General features: G+C 31.5%; 2 protein-coding genes across 2 annotated transcripts; both read left to right on the forward strand.

Moving 5' to 3' along the window:
• The first annotated feature begins 2,066 nt into the window (after positions 1–2,066).
• Positions 2,067–5,796, forward strand: LOC115973485 (flavonoid 3-O-glucosyltransferase-like). The gene is made up of 2 exons (XM_031093747.1): positions 2,067–2,813; positions 4,808–5,796. Exons 1-2 carry the CDS (start codon positions 2,324–2,326, stop codon positions 5,662–5,664), a joined length of 1,347 nt encoding a protein of 448 aa, XP_030949607.1. The 5' UTR covers positions 2,067–2,323; the 3' UTR covers positions 5,665–5,796.
• Positions 5,797–10,406: 4,610 nt separating this feature from the next.
• On the forward strand, positions 10,407–12,908 carry LOC115973481 (protein DETOXIFICATION 16-like). Its single transcript, XM_031093744.1, has 8 exons — positions 10,407–10,682; positions 10,947–11,491; positions 11,566–11,652; positions 11,753–11,809; positions 11,920–12,158; positions 12,488–12,606; positions 12,682–12,766; positions 12,847–12,908. The coding sequence occupies exons 1-8, from the start codon at positions 10,407–10,409 to the stop codon at positions 12,906–12,908; spliced, it is 1,470 nt and encodes a 489-aa protein (XP_030949604.1).
• Positions 12,909–14,518: the final 1,610 nt, after the last annotated feature.

Genomic DNA, 14,518 nt, shown 5'->3' on the forward strand with positions numbered 1-14,518 from the left:
TCCTAGGTGAGTAGTGCACCAAAATTAAGAAATTCAAATGAACACTTTGAAAGAAAAAAAAAATTTAGACTCTAATTTAAAATATAATTGGAATTTTTCTAAACTTTACTTTAAAATAACAATTTTTACTTTTTAAGAAATGTTGGCATAAAAGTATATCATTTGACAAGCAAGTGATAATAAAAAGAGAAGTGCTACATCCAAAACATTTTCACAACAAATTATACGTGATTAATTGTTACTAGTTCAAATTTGAACCTACTACTGAGATTACTTTTTTGCCCAACAATAACAACCAATAACAACTTGTCATTTAAGATTTGTTATGAAAATATTGTAAAAATGTTGTGGACATAACATTTCTCTAATAAAAATAGAGGAAAATTTTCCCTGTTTATGTTTAGGGTAGTTTACAATTCTACCCTTATTTTTTAAACCAACTAATTTCTCCTTCTATGTTCGGGAAATAAGCAAATACTTTCAATCAGTTACTTTCTTAGTTAAATTTAAATCTAACAATATACATTAGTTGTATACCATAGGGTAGAGAAAAAGTTAAGAATTGCAATGTTGTTTCTTGGATTGCATTTCATTGTGATTCCATTGGATTTAATTGAAAAAAATAACGGATTGAGAGTATTTGCTAATTTCTCCAATATAAAGGAAGAAATTAGTTGGTTTAAAGATAAAAGGACGGTGAACTACAAGGGAGAAAATAAATTTTTTTCCCATAAAAATGACATGATAATAATAATGAAAGTTGTATTAAAAAAAAAAAAATGAAAGTAACAGTACATACAAGTGATTCAATAAGATCAATTTTATTCTTTGAAGCATGCAAAAAGTGAATTTGTCCGAGTTATTATTGGAACGACAAAAGTGAAATTTATTTTGCCTTGGATTTTGTTTGGAAAGAAGCAGTGGAGCATTGTTTAGAAGAAATTAAATTGGATCTCTCTTATCAAAATTTAATTCAGTTCATGATTTGGGCTTGATCAAAAGGACGAAAGGTGGGACATATTTCTTCATGGAAAATATGGGTTTGAAAATCACCTTATAAGCCCTACTGAGCTTTTTCCTGGGCTTTGATTGATTACACATAAAAGAAAACTAAGACGGACCAACTTAGAGGCCCAAAGCATAAACAGTTTTTTTATTTTATTTTTATTTTTTTATTTACGCAAACGATCGAGTTTTTATTTATTATTCACAAAATACAAATAAAGAAAATACAAAAGTGAGCTACTAATTTTACCAAAAGCTTACTAAATGATGTGACAATGGACAACCAAGTGTGATTATCATTAACATAATATATATATATATATATATATTTTTTTTTTTTACAAGATAGAATTCTACTCTAGCGTAATCTAAGTGTAAATGTGTGTAAAGTTCATTCCTGGAGATTTGAATCCCGACCCTTACCCCCCACATTCCACAAGTACTTATACTTGTGGATTGACCATTGCACCAAGGGTTGACTTTGTTCCATACCCAAATGCACAGATAAGTTCCAAACCCAAATGCAAGGGAAAAAAGATCTTGTATGACTCACATGCACCTTGATAATAAAACTTGAAAAATATATAGTTTGTTGACTTTGTTCATAGTAATGCTATAGTCACAAAATATTTTACAACATTTTTACAAATTATTGATGAAGTAAATTCTTTTCTAAACCCACCACTATATTACTTTTTACTTACTAATAACCACTTATTTACATATTGTAAAAGAATTTGTAAAATAATTTGTAACTTTAATATTTTCCAAATTTAGAACACTCTAATAATAGATGAATAAATATAGGTTATAGCATAAGCATCACTCCCATGCAATTTAACTAAAATAGCGTAGACTTTTGTGGCCAAAAGCCACTCATCCGCCCTATTATATATGAATAAGTTTAGAGTCAAAAACTTTTTTACAAATCGCTGATATAATGAGTGGTTATTAATCAGTAAAAATATGGTATAAATAGTATTTCTAAATAAGAACCAATAAAAATTTATCATCTCAATAATTAGTAAAAGTATTATATGGGCCCTATTAACCCTCAACAACCTTTCACTTATACATTTAGCCTATGCAATCTACCCCTTCTCCACTTTAACTAAACAAAACATTCTTTTTTTTTTTCCTTGAAAATTAAAAACAAAATAAATCCAATTAGCACCAAGAATTTAATGTCCCAATTGACATCTTTTTATGTTTTCATTGGAGATGTTCAGATCCCCCTCCCTCGTTATACCTATCGAACTATTAAAAAGACCCAATTAACAGCTAGCCTTTTGCGCCAATCTAATTAACTAAACCAATTATGTCAGAGACCACCAATGCAGGTGAAAAACACGTCGCGGTTTTGGCATTCCCGTTCGGCACTCATGCAGCCCCACTTCTGAGCCTTGTAAGCAGAATCGCAGCCACAGCCCCGAACGTGTATTTCTCATTCTTCTGCACTTCCAACTCCAACAACTCTGACTTCTCCAACGAGGGCTTGAATAACATAAAGCCTTACGACGTGTATGATGGGTTGCCTGAGGGTTATACGTGCAGCTTTAATAATCCGATCGAGCCGGTGATGCTGTTTTTAAAGGCCATGCCAGAGAACTATAAGAGCGTGATGGAAGTAGCTGTGAGAGAGAGACAGAGAGAGATAAGCTGTATAATGAGTGATGCATTTTTTGGGTTCGCTGGAAAAATGGCTGAAGAAATGGATGTGAATTGGGTTCCACTTTGGACTGCTGGACCTCGCTCACTTCTGGTTCATGTTGACACAGATGTCATCCGCAAAAGACTTGGAGATAGTGGTAAGCATTTTTTTTTTTTTTTGGTGTAAGTTTCAAATAATTTTTTTTTGGTGTAAGATAGTGGTAAGCATTTCTTGAATGATGTAAGTTTCAAATAAATTTTTTTTTTCTCACCTTTTTTTTTTTTTCTTTTTTTTGACTACATGATTGTTATGTGTTATTATGAATGTGTTTATACATAGAATTATATGATTATTATTAGGTATCATTTAATGATTGTGTTTAAATATGAAAATATATATATTGTACAACTTAAAGAAACTATGATGTACTAAAATTGTAACTGATGAAAGTTTAAATATAGAATATAAATTAAATTTAATTTAATTAAAGTTTTATGTGACACAATATTAATAGATTATAGATTGTAGATGTATGTCTCTTTACACAACATTATTATTAAGGCAAAACTTTGGTTAAGTTCTTTGAAAAAATTTAGGATTACAAATTTTTTTACAACTTCTTGTCATAATTTTAACATGGCAGAGTGTAATTGGTGAAGAAAAAATAGTGAGTTTATGTGTAAGTGATGGTTAACCATTCACAATTTGTCATGTCAGAGTTGTGACAAAATAGATGTGGAATAATTTGTGGTTCCAAAATTACTCCAATTCTTTAAATAAATTTCATTAGGATTTTTTAATTAAATCCAAATGCAAAATTATAATGAATTTAATTATTTTTATACCCCATGAGGTACTTAGATGGTGGGCTCATTGGTATGAGGTGTGATGCATATTTGGAGATTCTAAGTTCAATCTACCACAATATTGGTCCATGAGATTTTGAAGGTATTTTAAGAGTATGGAGTGGAATAGTCTAGTTAAAGGCTGAGATATCACTTGCTTATATTAAAAAATGTTTTAGTAAAACAAGCATTATTTGTGTTTTATTGATTAATGCACCTAATCAACTATGACTAAATTTTATCCTTACTAAATTATTATTTTTGATAGGTAACACAACATTACTTAGTGGGAATGTAATCTGAAAGAAAAAAAAAATCAAATCTTTTTAAAAATTTCATGGTGTATTTTCTTCAGTTTCTCAATTAAATTTATTCATATGGTCTTATTGATTTATTTTTTTGACAATCAGTCTTTTTTTTTTTTTTTTTTTTGGGACTAGAGAGAATCTATCTATCTATTTATATATATATATATATATATTAATAGTCAAAACTCAGAAAAAATCAAATTAGATTTTAATTGAATTCTCGATTTTGCGCCACGTGTCTCAAACTTTTTTTATTTTTTATTTTATTTTGTACCAAGTAAATTATTGAGTGTAAAAATCAAAGAGTCCAAATTTAATATAATTCTAAATTGAATTTCAATTGGAGTTCAATTTTCCGCCACATGTCCATATAAAATTTTAATTTTTGTGATAAGTGAATTATTAGGTGCAAAAACCAAAGAGTCTAAACCAATTAAATTATATATATATATATATATATATATATATATATAAATATAATGAGAAACCATTACATATTTTAGAAATGTATAGTTTAAAAAAAATGTAAGCTAATACCATATATAATTTGAACATCTTTTAAAAAAAATGTATAAGATATAAATCATATAATTGTGATTGTTTTTAATTGTACCCGTGTATATGCATGAGACTACATACTAGTTGGTCTTAATACAACAAAAAAAAAAACGTGATCAAATTCAAAAATATAGTTTTTTGATTAATATAACTATGATATCAAAGTACATAGTTAGGATAATAAGGAATACAAATTTTCTGTCTTACTTTTTGTGTTCCATCAATCATGGTATACATAAGAAGTTAAAATTGGTGAAGTATAAAATAAAACACAAAAAATTGGATATAAGACTTAGTATTCAATCAGGAGATTAGTGACATTTAAAGGGAAAAAGAAAAATGCTTGTAGTTTGCTAGCATTCAATGGTTTAATAAATCAGAAATTTTTTCTACTATTTTTTGTATTCATCTGATTAAGAAAATGTTTTTCCTTATTGCAGGCAGTGAAGACCAAACCCTTGAAATCATTCCAGGATTTTCTTCATCAATGCGTGCAGTCGATTTACCTGAAGGAGTGATAATAAACATATCAACCCCCTTTTCTATGATGTTACACAATATGGGATTAATGCTGCCACATGCAACTGCGGTTGCCATAAACTCCTATGAAGAGATAGACCTTGATATTGTGAATATACTCAAGCAAAGATTCCACGAGTTTCTCAATATTGGTCCATTCCTACTAACATGTCCACAAACAATCTGCTCTGATGAGCACGGTTGCTTGGAGTGGTTGGACAAGCATAAAACCGATTCTGTGGCATACATTAGCTTTGGAAGTGTGATAACACTTCCACCTCCTGAGCAAGCAGCACTGGCAGAAGCACTAGAGGCAAGTGGGTTTCCATTTCTTTGGTCACTTAGGAGCTTTGAGGAAAGTTTGCCAAAGGGGTTTATAGAAAGGACAAGAACACAAGGAAAAATAGTTCCATGGGCTCCCCAAATGCTAGTCTTAGGACATCGTTCAGTTGGGGTGTTTGTGACACATTGTGGATGGAATTCTGTTTTGGAAAGTGTTATCGCCGGCGTGCCAATGATTTGTAGGCCTTTTTTCGGAGACCAGAGACTGAACATGCGAACCGTAGAGGCGTCTTGGGGCGTTGGTGTAGGTCTAGAAGGTGGGGTTTTTACTAAAGATGGAATGGTGAAGGCCTTGGAACAAACTTTGTCTAGTGAACAAGGGAAGGAAATGAGAGAGAAAGCGGAAGCTTTCAACAAGTCTGCATTGGAAGCTGTTGCACGTGATGGTAGCTCTACTAAAGATTTCAACACTTTGGTTAAGTTGGTCACCAGTTAAAAGGATATTAGCTGTAGTGATCATACATTAATTTCTCCTTTTGGCTTGTAATTCTACTACAAAGGTGAAGTAGTGGAAAGCTTGTTTGAGCAATGTACCATGATTTCAGTACCTGGAGTTTTAATGTATAAGTCTTGGTTAGAAGGTTGTTTGCATACATTTTCTGATGCATTAATTCATCATATGCATATAGCTAGGCATGCTTAGGACCAAATCCTAGGCATGCCAGTTTCAATTGTCTGTGGATTAGTGGCCTAAAGTTCTTGACCATCACAGATGGGGTTATAATATATTATGGCTGGTCTGAGGTGCATTATGCTCCAAGACACCACGCACAAGCACTGCAACAACTGAGTTTGATGAGACTCAATTTAAGGATCTTGCTACATCCAATTCGTATGTTGGAATCTTTTCCGTTTCTACAATCGTTTATAAAAAGAAAAAAAAAGTCCTAAATAAGGTGCATGAAGTTTCCACAATCGTTAGTATTCATTTACAAAGAAAAGATGAGCCTCCAGTGGCAGAGCCACGTTGGAGCCCCTAGCTTTTTGAATTTTCTTCTAACACTGACCCAAGTATGCAGCAAAATCACTAACTTAAACAAAAATTTCCTTACTGGCCCCCCTCAAATTTTAGTTAGAATCTGGCTTACTCTTTTTTTTTTTTTGGTTGAATTTGACCTATCAAAATCTAAAATTTAGATCCTAAACATCTATAATTGGCCCATCAAAATTTTAAGTAATCCAGAAAAACCCAACAATTAAATTGGTAAAAAAATAAAACCAAAAAACAAAATACCCATAAGATGACCCATTACTCAGCCCCTTGGCCATCTAAATGCTATAAAAAAAATAAAAATTCTCCCACGTTCCAAATCACCAAAGATCAACATTAAAAATAAAATCAAAACAAAACAAATGTCTTTGTTACACTCTTGCGCTGCCAGTCTCCTTGTTGTTAGCTCATGGTCGTCAACTCGGCTTCAGGCTTCTGTTCTCCAGTGCAAACTGAAACCACCATGTATCTCTCTCTCTCTTGCTCTTTTTGTGTTTATTTGTTTATTGCCAAAGACAGTGTCAGCATCACATAGTGTTTAGGGGGTTCATTTGAACCCCCTGACTTGGGGAATCTTTTTTTTTTTTTTTTTTTTAACATATAATATTTTAAAGTTTTTGTTTTGATCACCCTAAATTGAAAAATTGAACCCCTGGAAGAAACCCAATAACAAATCAATTCAACACTAACATTTATCTTAGTCTTTTTAAACAAAAAGAAAAATCATTAACAAACCAATTTGATCTAAAATCTGATAATAAAATAATAGCAAATCCAACAAAAAAAATTTAATTATTTTTTGATTTTAAATTTCAGGAAAAAAAATTAAGTGGTCAGTAAAGTGTAAACAACTAACACTAAAAAATAATTAAGTGTAAGGTAGTGAAAGCAGGAACTATTATTGTGTTGAATTCTTAATAGAGTAATACAAAAGACAAAAAAAAAAAAAAATTAATGAGTTATAAAGACTAATAAGTTATCAAAGTTGAGTTGAATGGTTAAATAATTAAAATAATTGAAAAGAGAAAAGACAAAAACTAATAAATAATAAATTAAAATATTCTAAGCAATAATAATTAAAGTTCACTTAACAATAATAATTAATAACTTTATTATAGTAAGAAAGAATAGATGATTTCCAAAATTTAATATCTTCAATATACTAAGAAACAATTTGCTTAATAAACTTATAGTTTATCCTTTATTATCTTGTTGTACTATGGATGAATTTTTAATAAGGAAATCACACATATCTCAAGATTCATTTTCTACTTATAATTTATTATCTCAAAGAACTCGTGTTGGCTTGAAAAATCTTCGTTCTAATCATAGGTTGTGAAATATCTCATCTTATGATCTTAATGATCAAGATAAAATAAGAAGATATTATTTACAAAGGGGTCCTTGTCAACCTCTTCAACGGGAATTTGAACGACTCTCCTAAAAAATATTCCTAAAACTGCCACCAACTAAAGAGTAAAAACAAAAATGAACTGAATTTAGACATCAGTTTAGAACCTACCAACCAAACAACTAAAGTGGTTCTAGTTTACGTGTGCTGGCAAAGACTCTTATTGTATGCTCAGTGCTGTGTGTGGTAATTATTAACTAAATAGTATAGTTTCACTTTTGTATCCTTTACTATTTACGTTTTTTTTGTTGAGAATTTTACTCTTTACTTAATTATTAATTTATTAGTCAGATTTATTTTAGTTATTAATAATAATAACTAGATATAAAAATTCATCCTATTAGGATTTAAGAGTCTTTTTGTTATCCGACACTAATAATTGTTGTTGGATTTAGTATGTCTCTTTTGAACAAACATACTTCGTGATGGAAGGAGTATAACTAGAAAACTAAGTCAAATTATTTCTCCGAAAAAACAAAAAAGGGAAGTTCAATTTGAAAAGGTCCTTACTCCTTAATTAGTTTAGCATTCGTCAAAGCCTGTATTTCCTATCAAAGGGTTTTTAATTAGAAGGCCATATATTTGAAGTACTCCTTCATGCATGATTCTTCATTTTGCAATAATTTTTCCTCTACAGATTACTTGAACAACAATGGCATGAGGTATGCTAATTTCTTCCACTATTTTCGATTTCTCACATGTGGTATCAAAGCCAACTTATGCTTTGTTGTTCGGTAAATTCGATAATTTGGTCTTAGAAATTCTATAATTTAGTGATCATGGAATATGCGAGTTTCTGCATGTGCAAACACAGGGCTGAGTAAACATTTTGAAATTTCTATAATTTCTATTGCCATGATTTTTGAGTGCCCGTGGATTGTTGTTTTGATTGCCAGGCGTAAAGTCAAAAGGTTAAATAACCAATGTTGACAAACTTTAATCTTTCATATTGGAATATTGTGGGGTTTATATATATATAAATATATTTATTTATTTATTTATTTTAGGACGATTTTGGGTTATTATTATATGTGCGTTCTTGACTCTTTTAAAAAGATTTTATTGCTTACATTGCACATTTTGCAAAGATCTGTTGCATATTTCTATTACGGGATTTTCTTTTTATCCCAAGTTTGTGCACATGCAATTTTTGTAATGCTATTGTCAATCTTTGAGTATGCAATTATTGTATTCGAATGGCTACTGGAATGATACATCAGTTTCAGGTGCAATTATTTTACAAAATAAATAGGTTATATATGAAATTTTGATTATATCTTTAAATAAATGATATGTTTAAGTGTGCTTATTGTTCTTTGCACATATCTTGTATGGAAATATCATTGTTTGGTTTGTTTTACTTTAAATTGCTATGATCATATGAGGTTTAATTAATTGATTGTATAACGATTTTTGAATTAGTGAATATCAAAATGAAGTTGTCTTGAACTTAAATAGTTTGGTGGTTGGAGTTTAGCAACCAAAAAAAAAAAAAAAAAATTCGGTGATTGGACTTGGAGTGCTTCCTTTAACGAAAATGTCTTGAATAAAGTGCAAACCTAAACACCCACAATATGTCAATAAATTTGAATAAAATTTGGATGAAACCAATTAGGTCCAAAACCTTTCATTGGATGCATGTAACAATAAAGCCACTTTAACTTCATCATGCATCGGAGATAATCTTGATTAAAAATCCCTAACAAGGGGAGATAACACCTTGGGTAGTTAAAATATCATATAAAGATATCACTAAATTCAAAAAGCTTAAGCTCAATAAATATAAGTTCAACTATGTTATATTAACTATTCATTCTTATATCTCAACAATAGTAGCATTTTAGATTGGGTGTAACAAAGTTAAAGGAGGGGCAGTGGGAATAGTCGTGGAAAAAAGCTATGTAAGGTTTTGATAAACAAAGAAAGAAAGAGCCTTGTTGCAAGTTGGAAAGGAATGTGTTGGGCTATCTAAAGCTTGGTTTTGAGTTCAATTTGATTTGGACCCAATCCGATTTGAAAGCATTCCAGTTTTAAATGAGTTTTTTTTGTGAGACTTAGTCCATGGAGCGAAGTTTTGGACCTATTTTTTAGGATATATATATATATATATATATATTGCTGCTTCAAAATAAGGGTTTGATGTATTGCAATTTATAAGCCACCTCGGTATTATTCTCTTTGACATGGTAAAAATCACAATATTCTCTTTGACATAGCGAAAATCGCTGAACTTCATGGACATAGACATATTGTCGAATTGTGAAACTCCATGGATGTAGACATATTGTTGAAGGAATCAACATAGCTAACTAGGTAAGATGAGTTCATGAAGTGCAAAAGGACAAAAGGTCTCATCTTATTGATTGGTTTCTATTTTTGACACTACCCACTTTGATGAGCTTTAATATTAGAGTAATACTAGAGACACATAAAATGACATTACTCTTAATATTAACAAAGACAAATATGCTTTAATTTAATGAGATGTATGTTACTCCAGGAACACTGCAGGAGTACTTCATTAGCCATACTGTGAAAGAAAAAGGCATTCTAGATCTTTATGTTGAAGCCTTTGACACTCTTCATGCATACTAGTTTATATAATGCACCATGACATCAAGTTATGTATTGTATAATTGCAAAATATTTATATACTCTCATGCAAACTATTTTGAATAATTCTTCTTGACAACACTTTTTGTTCTTTCTTTCTATTGAACTTGATGCCTTTGAGTCCTCTCTAAGGCAAAGTTATCTGTTCTGGGAAAAATAAGAGATGGATGTGCAAGAGCAGACAGCTAGTCTTCAATCACCACTAATTCCAATAGCTGAAGAAAATGGTGTAAAATTTACAAAGAAAATCAACAAAGATGAGATTGTAGAGGAGGCGAAGAAGCAGCTGTGGTTAGCAGGGCCACTTGTGTCCGTTAATCTGCTGGTGAATTGCTTACAGGTGATTTCAGTTATGTGTGTGGGTCATCTAGGAGAGCTAGCACTTTCTGGTGCTGCCATGGCCACTTCCTTTGCAACAGTCACTGGTTACAGCTTTTTGGTATGTATGAATATCATCTCACTATTTATCTTTTGAAGTTTTGAGTTATATTTTGCCAATCTAACATAAGCGACATTCGCATTGTTACTTTGGAAAAAAAATTGATTATAATCGTTCTTGGAAGATATGTAACTTTTTTTTTTTGGTACACTGACGGAACGCCAATCCAAATCTTTTATGTAACAAGAAAGATGTATCAGTTAGTTCCTGTCCACCTCTTTAACTAAACTGAACTAAATTCCTAGTTTCATCCCTGATTGATAGATTGGAATGGGAAGTGCATTAGACACATACTGTGGTCAGGCCTATGGTGCAAAACAGTATCGAATGCTCGGTATACATGCGCAGAGAGCCATGATTGTTCTTCTACTGTCCTGCATTCCCATTACACTTATATGGGCCAAAGCTCGTCACATTCTTGTATTCTTGAGACAAGATCCAGAAATTTCAGCTGCAGCTGGACTTTATGCTCGCTTCCTGATACCCTGCATTTTTGGTTATGCGATCGTTCAATGTCATGTCAGATTCTTACAAGCCCAAAATAATGTACTTCCTATGATGGTTAGCTCAGGCATTTCAACATTATCACACTTATTCACTTGTTGGATTCTTGTATTTAAGTGCGGCCTTGGAAGTAAAGGTGCTGCTTTGGCGAATGGCATCTCTTATTGGATCAATGCATTGTTATTGATGGCTTATGTTCAAACATCTCCTTCGTGTAAGAACACATGGGGTGGATTTTCAAAGGAGGCCTTTTATGGAATCTATCAGTTTCTAAAAATATCAATTCCCTCAACTATAATGAATACGTAAGTTTCTGACTCTAACTGTTATAGTACTTATTTATAAGTATGTTTTTCCAAGATTAAATTTTGTGGAACAGCTTGGAAATCTGGTCTTTTGAAATGATGGTTCTTTTATCTGGCCTTCTCCCTAATCCAAAGCTTGAAACATCAGTGATGTCAATCAGGTTTGTACTACTTAAACTGATTCTATGAACATTGCCTGCTAATGAAAAGTGTTTCCAAAAATAATTTCATTATGTACTAACCAGCTGTGGTGTATTTTAGCTTTAACACATGTGCATTGGCTTATATGTTACCCCTGGGGCTGGGTAGTACAACAAGGTGAATCTGAGCTCAATTAGGCTATTGCATTACTACCTCTAATATCTGCATCTTTTTGTACCAATGTATGTTTTTTTTTTTTTTTTTGGATCTTTTTTCTGTTAGTTTAGCATAAGAGTTTCAAATGAGTTGGGTTCTGGGAGACCACAAACAGCTCGCCTAGCGGTTCGTGTTGCTCTATCCATGGTTGCTATAGAGGGCATTCTGGTTGGAACGGCCTTAATATTGGGTCGTAATGTTTGGGGTTACAGTTACAGCAAGGAAGAAGAAGTTGTAAGATATCTGAGAGAAATGTTACTCTTGGTCGCAATATCCCACGTTTTCGATGGTCTTCAATCTGTGCTATCAGGTCTGCAGCAAACTTGTTTTATTTATTTATAATAATTCAATAGTTAGGGAAAGAGGAATTTGAACACTAGACATATCCGTAAGAAATACAAAAATGTGTCGGTTCAACTACAAGACTCATTCTTTCCATTCAGTCTAAACATTTAAATTTATTTTATGCATTAGTCTGTGCGACACCTTGGGGTAAATCTATAAGGACTATCAATTTTTAAAAGAATTTGTATATTTGCTCTAAAAGTCTATTTTTGAGGACACTTAGACCATCATTAGGAGAAAATTGGGTTTAATGAATGTAATTTTCTTTGGTTATAATTTGATTGAAAATTTCAGGCGCTGCTAGAGGATGTGGATGGCAAAAGATTGGGGCCTTGGTTAATCTAGGAGCTTATTATCTTATAGGCATTCCCATAGCTATAACGTTAGCTTTTGTCTACCATACTGGTGTGAAGGTGACTTCATATCTTTCCCTTTCTTTGCCTTCTTTTCCTTTTTTCGGTTAATCTTATTTTGGATCTAATCCACAGGGACTCTTGATGGGAATCATAATGGCACTGTTCATGCAAGCACTACTCCTTTGGATAGTTACTCTATGCAGTGATTGGGAGAAAGAAATAATCTACTTTGACATAAAAATTTACTTATATCATCGTCCATCAACTTCATCTGATGGTTCACTTTCTTTGTTTTGTAGGTGAAGAAAGCAGCTGATAGAGTTCATATCAGTCCTGAAGATGTATTACAACAAGAGTGAGTTTAGTTCAGCTTTTTGAAAAAGTGGGTTTTTCAAAGAGTATGATATGAAATTAGGTTTTTTTTTATTTTTTTTTATTTTTAAGTTGAGTGTTTGGTAAAAACTATTAAAAAATATTTTCTGAAAAAGTTGAGTATTTGATTAGTACTTATAAAAGTGACGGTTTGAGTTGTAAATTACCCAAAATGACAATGTATAAATAAAGGGGTTTATTTCATACTTAAATCAACTACTTAATAATATTTATTAAAAAAAAACTACTTAATAATAATAATAATAACAACAATAATTTATTGTTAACTAAAATTTGTTGTAAAAATATTTTTATAATATTTTCACAACAAATCATACATGATAAGTTGTTACTGATTTTAATTTGAATACACCACTTAAATTATTTTTTTTCACTAATATTAACTAGTTACAACCCACCACTTAAAATTTATTGTGAAAATATTATAGTAATATTTCTTAGATTAAGTTTTTTATTTTTTATTTTATTTTATTTTTCTCTTTTCTCTTTTTCTTTCATCCACACGTTATTTATATATTTTTTTCCTCTTTTTTTCTCCTCCACACACGCATTCTTTACCTTCTCCCTATCTTCACTTTTGACTTTTCCTTGTACTTTTCTTCTTCACCAGACTACTATCATTTCATCCACTCTCATTTCAAAACATACCATTTCTTTTTTCTCTTTTTCTACTTTCCTCCACACATTCAACCACACAGCCCACACCTACGTACTTCTTCACCTGGATCTTTTTTATTCTTTTCTTCTTCTCTAAATTCAACCACACATAGCTCACACCCACGCACTTCTTCATCTTGATCTTCACATGTAATTTCTCTTAATTTCACCAAAAATCTTTAATACCTCTCTCAGCCCACACCCACGCACTTTTTCACCTTGATCTTCACAGGTAATTTCTCTTATTTTCTGTGTTTGTCTTCAGTTTTCATTGTATTTTGTGGTTAGTGAGATGAGGGTAATTTGGGTCATTTCTTGCATTTCCAACGGTAATATTGATCAAAAGCGCTTTTGCGACCTACCCGCATGTTTTAGCTCAATTCTTTGCATTTCAAAAGGCAGCTTTTTTGAAAAAACACGTTTTGAAACATTACCAAACGCTTGACTTTCATTTTTGCTCTCAAAAAGTGTGTTTTGGCTTCTAAAAGCCGAAACAAACGAGTACTAAAGCTTGTTCAAAAGCAATAGAAAATGGTTGCAGACATGAATTAGAAGATGTTAGGGATTTCTACTTTGGTTGTATGAAATTACAAATATTAGAACTAAGTTGAATATTAGGGTCTGTTTGGATACTGCTTATTGCTAAAAACTAAAAACTAAAAATATTATAGTAAAATAATTTTTAAATATGTGAATAGTACCGTGAGACCCAGTTTTAATGAAAATTTTGTTGAATTTCGTACTTGTGAGTCTCATGAACAGTGCACGGGACCCACTGTTTAAACAACAGACGTAAACGCTATCCAAACTCCACCTTAGTATAATTATGCTTGAGTCTCAATTGTTACAGTCATTCACCATATATAACATATAATTAATAGCACAATAACACGCGATATAGTAACCCAGAGAAAACTAA

This window comes from Quercus lobata, unplaced genomic scaffold, assembly GCF_001633185.2.
Source record: "Quercus lobata isolate SW786 unplaced genomic scaffold, ValleyOak3.0 Primary Assembly Scq3eQI_1961, whole genome shotgun sequence".
NCBI classification, from domain to species: Eukaryota; Viridiplantae; Streptophyta; class Magnoliopsida; order Fagales; family Fagaceae; genus Quercus; species Quercus lobata.